The sequence below is a fragment of the Zosterops lateralis genome (assembly GCF_965231275.1).
Source record: "Zosterops lateralis genome assembly, chromosome: 2".
Lineage (NCBI taxonomy): Eukaryota > Metazoa > Chordata > Aves > Passeriformes > Zosteropidae > Zosterops > Zosterops lateralis.
In genome coordinates, this window is record NC_139763.1 from 94,873,698 (window position 1) to 94,886,879 (window position 13,182).

General features: G+C 40.2%; 1 protein-coding gene across 3 annotated transcripts in view; it reads right to left on the reverse strand.

Moving 5' to 3' along the window:
- The window catches only part of GRAMD1C (GRAM domain containing 1C), a gene marked incomplete at its 5' end in the record, with an annotated part of 51,191 nt that overhangs the window by 6,214 nt on the left and 31,795 nt on the right, over positions 1-13,182 (reverse strand). For all 3 annotated transcript variants that reach the window (XM_083855430.1, XM_083855429.1, XM_083855431.1), the window contains 4 exons: positions 1,388-1,530; positions 2,638-2,756; positions 3,552-3,695; positions 10,128-10,287. In XM_083855430.1, the coding sequence (XP_083711556.1) occupies positions 1,388-1,530; positions 2,638-2,756; positions 3,552-3,695; positions 10,128-10,287 (566 nt within the window). The remainder of the gene's footprint in view (positions 1-1,387; positions 1,531-2,637; positions 2,757-3,551; positions 3,696-10,127; positions 10,288-13,182) is intronic.

Genomic DNA, 13,182 nt, shown 5'->3' on the forward strand with positions numbered 1-13,182 from the left:
ACATCTCTAGCTAAAGCATCAAAATCTAAATGCCCAAATTATGGGAAACATTTTGGAATGTTTTCCTTCAGAGTCTGACTACCAAATGATTTCTACACCCTGAAGCATTCTCATTTTGACCACATTTAAAATGGATTTCAGGCTTCCAGATAATAAAGTTGTGATTTTTACTTTGTATGCGTACACATGATATATTACATGGGCACTACAATAGCAGAAGGTGAAATTCTTTATCACAACTCATACATCAAGTGCTCACATCATACCCTGAGTAGACAGAAATTAAAATCTGTCTTTCTGGGAGTATGACAGAGGGGAAAATGACATTCCTACCGTGCATTCCTCAGGTCAAGCTAATCAATACTGCTTCCAGAATAAAAATTAATTGGACTAGAGTCCTTCAGGGATGCTTCTAACAACTGAGTGTATCAAGGACAAAAGTCCTTGATTTCAGTCAAGATCACTGACCATCCTAGAATACACTTTTTTTCAACTTTTTAAGTAATCTTCCAAATCAACGTAAACCCACTGTGTATGGTGTAACAAAATAACTCCTTTCAAACAGAGTTTCTGAGCCATTTTAAGAACAGCTTAGTAAGGCCAGCTGTAACATCACCATGTGCCTTCTGTTCTGTACATGAATGCTCTGTGCACCATGTATACCTAGGTTTTTGCTGTTATCCTAGGGCTGTTGTATATCTCAGAAAAAAAAAAAAAAAACAAGTCTAAGCCTCAAAGAAGAACAGTGATTTACTAAAAAAAAAAAAAAAAAAAAAATTCAAAGCAGTCTTTCAAAGACCTTCCTTTCTTCTCCCAGTAGAGAAGGAGTTTTCCGTAGTTTTATAGCCTGAGATTAACCAGAATAGAATCCAGTCTTGCTAACCTTTCCTGAATACTGATTAAGTTTGAGATAAAAGCTCTTACTAAAGACAGCACCACTTCCAACGTTTTCAACAAATGGGAGAGGAAATTCTATATCTAGACAGAGTTCACTTGAGTACCCTCCTTGCAAAATTATGTACATTCTATCTTCCCTGCACATTCCTGTGAAATCATTCTCCTCTGCAGGCCCTTAGCAAGGATGTCTGGGAAACCTTCTAAGACATCTCAATTTTTTTCCAGTTTCTCCCACTCACACAGCTGCACTCAAAAACACAAGGCTGGTCAGGACCCAGCTCAGTCTTGGAGATGAGTTCTGTACCTCAGAGTCAACATCTCAGTTAATTTCTCACTGCATTAATGAGATCCAACCACAGCATACATGTGACAAGAAATAAGTTAAGCTTATTTTTTAGAAGAGAACCCAACATTCTTTGTGCTGCTGGGAGATCTTTAATCATCAGCTCAGAACATCCCACCTTGGCTTCTGCCCACCACCCAGGCTCACCGTAACCGGCACTTGTGGCTGGACGTGCGGCTGATGCAGTATCTGTTCACAGTGTAGAAATAATCATGGTAGGGGACGTCATGGGTCAGGACCTCAGCATCCACCTGATAAGACTGACCTTTCTGGCTCTGCTTATGCAGAATCTGTCACAGAAGAAAATAAAATTAAGAAGGTATATTGATGGTACACAAATTTCCCCTGCCCTCTTTCAGCCTGAGTTCCTTGGGCTGGATCAACCAACTCCAAGTGAACTCAAGGAGAGAGAAAGCCTGAAGAGCCACTATAAAAACCAGTTAAGAATATCAAGTATGGGTGGGGTGGGAAATGAGAAGATACCTTCTGCTAGAGTCAATATTGGCAGCAACAGGACTTCCCCACTGCTACCTCAAGTACCAGATGCAATGCAAGGCTGGCCACTGCCTCATGACCACAGCTCTTCTTTGGGACCTTTCCCAAAGCAGAACTACAAAAGCATTGAGATTGGAAGGCACCTCTGGTGCTTGTCTTGTCCAAGAATTCAGACAGGGCTATCTAGAGCTGGCTGCCTAGGACCATGTCCAGGTGGCTTTCCAATACTTCCAAGAAAGGAGGTACCACAACCTCTACAGACAATCTGTTCCACTGCTCAGTCACCCTCACAGTGAAAAAGTGTTTCCTGAAGTTCAGAAGGAATCATCTGTGTTTCAGTTTGTGTCCATCACCTCTGGTCCTGTCACTGGGCATCACTGAAATCTGTGGCTTTTGATGGTGAGGGCCTGACTCAATTTTTTGCACTCTCCCTTCAGATACTTCTATAAATTTATAGATGCCCCCGAGTCTTCTCTGGGCTGAACATTTCCAGCTCCCAGCCATTTCTCACATGGGATGCTTCACTCCAGTCCCTTCATTATCTTAGTGGCCCTTTGTTAGGCTCTTTACCTCTCATACTGAGGAGCCCAGAAATGGACAGTGAAAGCCTTTAATTGCATCTTTTCACCCCCCAGTTCCTAAGAGATGTTTAATACTTTCCCCCACAAGTTTTGTGGGAGTTTACAGCCATCTGTAAAAGTAGAAAGCCTCTCTCATTTAATAAGCATTGGGTCAGTAATGATGAGAGAGACAGCAAACTACCCTCAGAGATGCTCTGTTTAAACTGCAGATGTAAATTCAGTTCACTGAACTTTAATCCACAGTCAGAACCCTGACAGACCATAGAGCTGACCTGTTCCTTGCTTTAAAGGGCACCAGACACACACACATGCACTCAATACCTGCTTTTCAGTCGCAGTTGTGAACTTCCCACAGAGTGGATTGTTAATTGTTACAGTGTACGTCAAAGTCCTCAACTGATTGCCATTGGAGTCTCTATTCCAAGGGGTTGACACAGCATCTGGATGAGAAGTTAAGCAAAATCTCACATATAAATTACCTGAAGGTCATTATCTCTGCCCTATCATGTCTTAACAGTTTGAGAACAGGAGTAGGGGGAAAGACAGAAAACTGATTCCAAACAGTTCTGGGGTTTTTCCAGGAAAAACCATACCCATGTATTCTGCTAATAAACAAAGGCGAGGCTCTGAATAGCTGAGCCTGAATCTACTGAAAGAGATTTGAGGGTGGAGAAAAAAAGTAAGCAATTAAATGAAAATATGTCATTTCCCATTTGCTTAAAGTTGAATAGATTCACTTAGCATTATCAAAAGCTTTTGCCACTTTGCCTTTTAAGCTGACACTGAATAAATATTACCTTTTTTGACTTAATTTTCTGTTCTTATGGTCTCAGTGAATAAAATTTACTCATCCAGAAAATTAAAGCCTGTGAGTATCATTTAGAAGGATGCAATGATTTTTGCCTCTGTACCAGCCATACAAATTTCACCATTTCTGGGACACAATGTAATCAGAAATACCCCACAGAATGCATCAACATAATAACCTACTCAAAATTCAGGCATTAAGGTGCAGTTTTGTGATGCACTGAAATGAGGTTTTACTCCAAAATGTACATACCTAGGGAAACAATAGTCTAGCTTTAAATATTCTCTCTCACAGTGAAACTTCAAACTTTAGAAATTCTTTTAAAGCAAAGAGAACCTTAAATTCAACTTAGCCCTATTTAGCAATTCTCAGAGGTAAAAATTTACAGGGTAGCTTGTAACAGATAGAAGGGAAAAGAATTTATTACCTACTATACTCCTGGAATTAAGAAACCTCTGCATGAAGTGAGAATTGGTGAAAAGGATTTCAAACATCTTGTCTGCAGTGATGTGGAAAACTCTGTTTATAAAAAGTCTCCCATAGAGATCATTGTCAGAGACAGTCTCCTTCACTGTTAAGAAAGACAGAGAGATCAGGTTAAGAACAGTATTATACAGAACCTTTATAGCATTCTAAGCATTATTACAGCTTAAATCCTTCCCAAGCTTGCATCAGCATTTGTTTCTTACTCTCAGAAACCCAGTAAGGAGAAACCCAGCAGCAGCAAATGACTTGGTAGGTAGGTTGCCTTCAGGAACAAAGTCCAGAACTGATTTTCGAATACACAGCACTACCATCCTGCCCTGTGCAAACTAATAAAATAACAGCAAAAGGTACCATCCCTTTAATTTTGCCTTCAGTATTCTACTAATCCTGCAAGAAACATTGGGGAAAGAAGGCATAATTTTCATTTATATGTGTGTCCATTGTAAAAAAGATAAGCAAGAAAGACAGTAAAACCGTAACAGTTTTCTTCTTGTGGCTGGTTTCAGAATTCTGCTTTTAACATTTGTAATACTGGTAATGTGCACAGTCTAAGGGAGCAGGCAGACTCCCAAACAGTTCTTCCTTCCCTACCTATTGAACAGGTACACTGCTCCATTTTGCAGTCCCCAAAAATGCACAGAGGCTCAAATGCCAACACCTGTTTCAAAGCCACCAAGCACCCCAGTAGCATTCTGTGGCTGCAGCACTCATCTTTGCTATTTCTGCTTCTTGGTGGTTGCTGGCATGACTCAGCTTTGTGGTTATCTCAGCCACACTTGCAAGAGATAAGGGATAGAATTATAATCCTGGAGGGCAAGCAGTTTCTTGTGCCAATCCTGACTCAATCTGCTTTATGCTTTAGAAACAAGTCAATCCTAAACTATAATTATCAGCAAGACAAACAAGCCCCAGCCCCCAACCACCACAACAGATCACTAAAATGAAGCAAGAAGCCCAAAAGCAAATCTTTCAGCAGACAGATACAAGTCAGGATGGCCAAACTTTCAACTGACACAAATGAATGCTCAGGGCTAGGAAAGGTCAGTGCTAGCCATGAATGCAAAGGTAGCCTGAATATCACACTATAGTTCACAAGCTGCCTGCAGGCTGAGGTTGCAGCACTTAAAACATTACTGGCTTGGTAGCAGTCAGTATTGATGAGGCAAATGCACCAACTGAACAAGCACAGCAGTCCCCAATGAAACCAGTTCTGACTGAGCAAACTTCCTCTCTAGTGCTGCTCCTAGCCTGCTGGAAGCCTGCTAAAACATCTGCCTCCAAAACAAGCTCTCATTGATCTCTTCAGGCTCCAAAGTAAGACCCCAAAAGTGAAGCATGAGTGCTGTATTTTTGTGCTTGCACAAAAGAACAACTTCATCTCCATGCCGTGTTCTGCTTATGCAATTGTAATTCCACACAATTATGAGATGGGACAGAAAGCAAACACACATTTCAAGAGGCCTATTTAACCAGTCAATATGCAGTCATTACATGTAAAATACGAATTCTGCTGTGCTGAAACATTCTGTAGAAAGCCAGAAATTCAGCTGGAGTTTTTCAGCTTATGCTGACTGTATTTCCTCTCCCAGCTGAATCTAACTCTAACAAAAGGCAGGCCAAGTGAACTGTAAGTTTGACCTCATTTAACAAGACCTCAACATTACAGATCTCTCTTTTCAGAGGGGACTCCCCACATCCCCTCCTTTGCTAAGAGCCAGGAAGTTTCAGATACTGATGCTGACACCTCCTCCACATGCATCAGCTAACATGGCATCAGATACCAGGCAATTCAAACCTAGTTACTGTGGTTGAGTGTTACTCAGCTGGATGTTGACATGGCCAAGGACTCTGGTACCACTTAAAAAAAAAAAAAAAGACCCAGACACATGATCAAGCCACCAGATAATCATCAGATCAGCTTTGTCAGCTATTTGTATATGTCTTAACAAACATGAGATAACACAAGTTACCTCTGCCCCAGTGAGCCTGAGCTAAACAACTCAACTTCATGTTCACCTAAAATGCCTGAGGACAGCTACTATTTTTCTGCTGATGCAAAGTAATTTGGTAAGCCAGGGCAACTTGTGATATGCACAAAGCCCATGGTTTATGACCTCAACGTGCAGACCTTGCTACCAACCACTATTACTCAGTCTGCCCTCTTTCTAATGAGTCTGAGGAAAGAGTACCCACAGGTCTATCCAAAACTTCCCGTAATTTACCTACACTATCTCTATACAGTCATGTCTCTAATAGTCAATGAAGTGCCAAGTGCATGAGTATCTATTGAGAAATATGTTTTTTATTTACAATCCTTCTCTGCTTTTGGAAGAAACAAAGTTTTGTTTAAAAAATTGTTAGCACATAATTTTCAGAAAATCCAAGCTAAACGTAAGGTTACGTATCAGGCCCCTCAGCTACTTTAGATGCTATGAGTCAAACAGCTGTTCTCCAGAAAAAACTATAAACTTATTGTACAATGGGTCTGGAAGGTGCATATATGCATAAATGCTGCTGTGAGTTCCACAACTGTGGAACCAAGTAGCAGGATACACCAAAAGCTTGACATGCTTCAAGTCACTTCCATCTTGGCTTCTCAGAATTCATCTGTAGAAATCCTAGACGAAGCAGTGAGCACAAACAGTAGCATAGCAATGAGTAAGTGTACACTCCATACACTTGCAATTTGAACAGAACAGGCACCTTTAACCACTTATCTCTACAAGTCTGTCTCCTGTTACATTTGTTTTAACTCACACAGGTAAACTTGTATCTGCCTTTGTTTTTCACAACAGTAGGGCAACATAAGGCACTTTACCAAAGACTGGCTCAGAATGCTCTTTATTAACAAAATGTTTTGTGCAAATACAGAGATATCAATCTAACTCCTTCACTTTCAGTGCTGTTCTAAACCCCTCAGCAGCATACAATTATCAACACTAATTCTCCTAACCTGAATGCATTTATAGCTGAATTGGAGCTGTCTGCTAAAAGAACATGAGATTATCCCTACTTGAGGTAAGGATCCCTAGAGAACCAAAAACATAGAAGTAAACATACTACTTGGAGTGTCCTGGTTCAGCCTAACGACAGCAGGTCTATTCCCTCCCCCACTACTGCCTTGCACTTCATAAGGTCATTTTCATCACTGCAAGGCAAGCTGTGAAATAATGTTTGAATATAATACCATTATGCAGCAGGGATGGCAGAGGTTTAAAGACATCTGCAGTACAAAAAAGGAGAAAGAAAATGGAGGGGGAAGGGGCAGTAAGAAAAACATTGTTATTAAAATTCCGATCAACAACCAACAGCAAAAAGCTAAACACATACCACAAGCAAATTAAGAAAGCTGAACTGATAAGAGCAGAGGCTATCAAACAAATTAGTAAGAAGGTTGATTTTTCCACTCCACAGAGTTGGGGGAGGATCAGGATTTTTAAGAAGTATGTATGCAAATCTTAGCACTTTCTATACCACTGGGGACGGGGAAAAATTATATGCTTCATGAAGGATATGTAGGTAGAAGCTTTTAACCAAATACACCTGAAATCAAGTGAATAAAACCAATTCCTAGAAGTGAACATGTTCCAGACATCATCTATTTAAAGACTGTATTAGCAGTTTCAGAGAACTCTCCTATACTTTAAAGACTAACTACAGAGTTATCTTGGGGAGCTAAGTAAGTATTGTCACAATGCTAGTTTTTTCCAGTTCACAAGATAAAAATCCCCACAAACTTTTGCCTTCAGGTGACTCAAACATATATCCTCTAAACACCAAAGTAAATATGGGTTTTTTCAACAAAATATATCCTTTCAGTATTTTGATTAAAATGCCAATAAGATAACAGGGCTACTCTTCATTACATACACTGCACATCCAAAAGTTTGTATTGGGGGCAGGGGAGGGAGACAACTAACACAGAGCTGGATCTATTTCAACTGTCCTGTATTTCAAACACTGTATGCCCTACATACCACTATCTACAAACAGTCAAACCTCTGCTGTGCCCATCTTACAGCACCACAGTGCAGGCAGTTATGCTCTCCTGCAGATCACACATTCGAGGTGGTTATTAGTGCACACAGAAACAACACAGTAAGTCTGTCATGTTACACAAGGAGAACAGAAATCTGATCTCCCTAGCAGAAAATACTGTTTTTTCTAATATGCTGCTTCCTCCTTCTTTCTTTGAAGTATTTCATGTTGCTGAACATGGTCATTGAAAACAAACAACCCTATATACTAAAGAGTCTTGAGGAAATTATAAAGATCTCTTGGCCCTGTGTTGGAAACATGTATTCTATGCTTAAAGTTTTCTGAAATTCAGAATTAAGGTTTAGCAGATATTAATGTTTAGCTTAGCCAAAAGCTTGTCATGGCTCAGGATTTATACTCTGATTTATGAAACTGGACAAAAATACCAAGAGGCAGGTCAATAGGCCAGTGGTGCACAGTGGGATGCAGACCCCCCCATCCCCAAGGTGAGAACTGCTTAGGACAAGGGAATTAATGTTGTGAAGAACAACAGTCTTGAGTTTGCCCCTCACCTTATTTGCCAGGACACCTCCATGGGCAGCCTGAGTATGAGCCAGAGGACACAAGAGAAATTAATCGCATGGGTAAACCTTTGCCATGTAGGAAAGCTAGTTTCGTTTGCATGAAGGAATTCACCTTGTAAGAGTGTGGGGCAACTGCAACAGAAAACAGACAGAGAAACAGAAGAAAAAAAATCTAAGCATGAAGATTCTGAGAGAAAAGATTAATGTTGTGAGTCTAGAAAATCCTGCTCTGAATAAAAAAAGACTAGTCTTGGGGAAGGGAAGAGAAATAAGAAAATAGCATGAAGTCAGTTGCCTTTTTATTAAAGGGACATCTCCAGTTTAATATGCTTTATTTATTCAACATCACTAATGCAGACATGACAGGGAATATTTACTGCTATCATTTAGGCAACTAGCAGGAAAGACAATAGGACTACCTTTTAATCTGTTTCACTGGAGATATTTGCCACAAAAAAAAAAAATAAAAATCCAGATATTGAAGAGAGATGTAGTAACAGGAAGATAGGAAAGCTGCAAAATATCTAAAACATCCAAAGGCCAAAACTTTCTGCTGCTCTAAAAGATACACCTGTGAAAGAGTAAATTAATTTGTGAAGCTTGTTAAGTGTGTAGGAGTATGGCATAAACAACAGCCTGTTCAAGTAGGTATATTCACAAAAATGATAACACCTGACGCGCATTGAGCTGAATCTGAACTCAAGCCAACACAGAAGCAGGATGGGGAAGCAACAGCAAAGTTAATTGAATATAAGCACATCCCCAGGCAAAAATCAGAATTTGAAGGCAGCCAACTCAATCCATAACTCTGAAAGCTTTCCTGGACACCTCAACAATCCCCCCTGTAATAATACATGCAAACAACTTCTGTTGTCAACTCTGAAATGGCAAGACAAAATTTCTCAGTGAGATTAAGAACTGGCCTCAATTAACTGAACTGTTCTATTCCTGCCAACAAGTGATGAAGTTAAGTTCTCTTTGCATATGAAAGAAATGTACAGCTGCTACTGAGCACAGTACTACTGTTGGGGTTTTCTGTCTTTTATTTGCTCACCACCATTTAACCTTGGAGCCAATACACGTTGTGCACGTTTCGCTTTAAAGGTATTTGCAGAATCCAAGATTCAAATATTACAGAATATCCACCAAAGTTCAATGAGCTGTGTGAACAACTACAGCCCTTTGGCACAGAAAACTTCCCCGGGGTAAGTGAAAATCTCACCATAGAAAGTGAGAACTTGTCTGGGGCTACTGTGGGACCACAGGACAAGCACCCACAGACCTCAGCACAAATCTGCCATCCAGGTACCTGAGTTTCTTCTATCTTGCACTGGGTAATGAGATGAGAGTTATGAGGTCGGTATATTAGGATCCATTAAGATACTGTTTGCACAGAGAGTGTAATCTGCTGCTAGATATCCAATTAAGGTTTTTCATCTTCAGATTATGCACAATACTCCCCTGAAAGCTGGAAGTTGTCTTCCCTGGGCTTTCAGTAAGTTTCTCAGCTTAGTCCACCAATAACAATGAAGCTTGTAAAGGCTTAAGAAAGTGTAAGTGTAAAGAAGGGGGGGTCGGGGGGGGGGAGGGAATCTTTCAGAAACAGCCTGAAATGTTTCCCCTCAGTTTCCAAGAAATGCAAACAAAGGAAAGAAACATCTTTGAAATTAACATCACCCCATTGTCAAGAAACTTTTAGTTTAAGCTGTTGGCAACTCTCTACCCACCAAAAGAGAGAAAGAAAACCACAATTTCTTTGTTTTCATTCTAAACACCCAACAACTTTTTTTTTTCCTTCCAGAAACTAAGATTGAAAAAATATTTTTGCTGCAATTCTGAGAAACAAATAAGTAAACAAGTTTCATAAGATCAGAAAATTCTCTAACTTTCTCCAAAAGTGAGATGGAACACCAAAGTCATGTTGTCTTACAGATCCCAATTGTGAAGAAATTTACCTTCTTCACTATCTGAAGCACTGCTCTTCTCTGGAAGATTTTCATTCTCATTAAGGTCCAAGGACTTCTCTAAAGACCTGCTCCTAACTAGCTTAGCAGGTTTTCTTTCTGAAGATGCAAGAGGACTCTTTATTTGCTTCTCAGTTGGGGACTCCTCCACCTGAAACAACCAAAAGAAGAAAAATATCACTAATCAGAGACCATTAAAAAAAAAAAAAAAAAAAAAAAAAAAAAAAAAAAAAAAAAAAAAAAAGAGAGAGAAAGTTACTGTAAAAAAAAAAGCCATACAAAGTAAGCCACAAGTTCTATCTGCTCAATTACCACACAGTCAAGCGCTAATTTCCCCCTTGTTGCTCTACCCCAGCCAACATCTCTTCCCTTTATTTAAATAGTTTACTAATCCTGGTAACAAGAAACAGATTTATTTGCATGTGCTGTTGGTACCAAGAGTTCCCTTAAATGGGACAGTCCCCTTGCACCCATCTGCACAGTTCGGGCCCTTTTCCTACTTGGACATGAGCATTTATAAATTCATCAACCTTACACAGATTCACTTTGTATTCATCAGGTTATTTTTTTCCTAACAGTTTAGCAATGGTCCAGCAACCCAGAAGAGAAAGCACATTGAAACAGGCAGGGTGCCCTTCTCTTGGAGCAAGCTTAGATTACCCCACTTACATATTTGAGAAGTTCTTATTTTGTAGGATACCATCACCCTTTGAAAAAAGAAGTTCTAAAATACTGCCTAGAGCCATTCTACCTATAAAATGTTACTTCTCACAAACAAAGCAATGGAGCATCATTTACCATCTCCAATATATAAGCAGGAAGGAAATCTCCCTGAACATCATCCACTGAATCAATGATGCAGCTCTTAACCTTAAACAAGAACTGTCAGGTAAGCATATATGCCATTGCACATTGAATGAAGTAAATCTCCAGGGAAACTGCACAGACAAAGTTGGTGTATCTCAAAATGCCACCCAAAAAGCTTGGCTACCAGCTTTGAATCAGTTTTCATTCTAAACCTCCCCTCAAGGCCCCACTGCCACCAGTGGAATATCTGGGATCAAGAGCAGCACAGCCCCAAGAAGAGCAGTGTGTAGATCACAGTAAATATGATCAGGACTCCTCTACTGAGTTGTTCTGATTCATCTGCAAAACCATCATCCCTAAAGATTATTCAGCATTGACTCAAGAAAGCAAAAGCATCCACTGCTTGAACAGTCATCGTGTACTTCCTGTACTTCTTGGGGGTTTTTTCAAAATAAAAACCTGTTACTTTTTTGTGCAACCAAGGGCTGTTAGGAGGTGGGTGGCTGGAAAACAGAGGCAGGCATAAATCTGACTGCAGAATAAGCAGACAAAAGTATACTTCTTCAGGGTCAAAAAATTTAAAAGGAAAACTGAATCAGAAAAACAGATCAGTTAACAAATGCTTCTACTGAGAGAAACTGCCATGTAAGTTATACTCAATCACATAACAGGATCTAGGACAAAACCAACATTAAATGTCAAAATACCAATACAGATGGAAGTCAAAAAGGAGCTCATTGTGACAGAACAACCTAAAAATTGACACACTGATCCAGCACAAATGCAAAGAACTCTCATAGCATTTTAACAACAATCAGGGATCCAGTGAAGTGGAGTTCCCACCAGCAGCATAAGAGCAGCCCACTGTGCCATGAGCAGAGCAGGAAAGCCACGCTCAAGTTAGAAGACAAAAGCATCAGCTCCTAGGAAAAAAACCTTTTCATGATGTCATGGAAGAAGAGATTCCCACTGGGGCTTTTGTAATAAATGATCGAGTTTAACACAGACTTCATGGGGTTTTGGGTTGGTTTGCATTTGTTTGGGTCTTTTTCACACTAAAGAGTAAAGATTTTAAGACCTGTAAGCTGGAATTAAACATGTATAATTTATTCCCTATTCTACATTTATCTCCTGAGCTAGTCCAGTATTGCTAAGCTCTGTGCCAAGGCTTTTTTGGTTTTCAGCCTGTGACCAGCAAGATCTGGGACTGGAAGGCCTCCCTACAAGGAGTGGAGGGAAGATGACGGCTGCAAAAACAGGCAACGAGGTGGGTCCCACACTCACAGGTACTGGGAAACAGATGAGCCATGACAGGTGCTTCACACAGAATTTCCTCAATCAACTACAGACAGCCATTAACAATATTTTTTCAAGATGGGCCAAATACTAGACCCAACCCCTCCACTATTCACATGTTCCTCTTATGAGAGCTTTGGGACTTACTTTGTCTATCAGAGCAGTAAAGGAGAGTTTAAGCCTGTTTCCCTCCAGTCTCTGGAAGGTGGTTAAGTGTGCTTTGTGTCATCACTGTGATGGCTTCTGATAAATACATTCTAAGCACTACTGCCTCCTCCTACTGCCCTTGTGGTTCTACAAAATATGCTGCAATCCTGGGGCTGTGGAGAGAGCATGGACATTCTTGAGTAATGCCAAGTGACACATACAGCTAAACAAAATCATTGTGCATTTTAGCTACCCTGAAACAGTAACACATTTATCAAGACTGCACTTCTACACTATAATTAAAAGACTTTTCAGAGGCAGTTTATTCAAGGCAGAATCCTGGCATTTTTACAGACCAAATCCCCAGGCATTCCTCCTCACCAAGTTGCCCAATTTGATTCAGCACCTGAAAGAGACATCTCGGGGTGTGGCTTCTTTTCCAGGCACAGCAATTATTTTTAAATGGCTTGTTCTTGCGCAAATAGGACTTACCCAAACTAAGGCTACCTGGGTAGGTTTTTAGTTATCCCAAACAGCCCAAATTCCAGCAGCATCCCCAGTCCTCTCAGGCCTCCCTTACAACTCTGCAAAAATCTTGTTTTGTACTGCTAGGGTTTCCATGAGGAATGCCCATCACTCAAGCATCTAAGCTTTTAACATCTGAGAAACACCAATATTGTTTGCTGGATATAAGTCTCTAGCCATTAACTTGGATTTTGGCAAAACTATTTAACCCTTACTTAACCTCCAGATCAGTTTTAGCAAGTGACAAAACCCAGAAGATTTACAGGGTAGT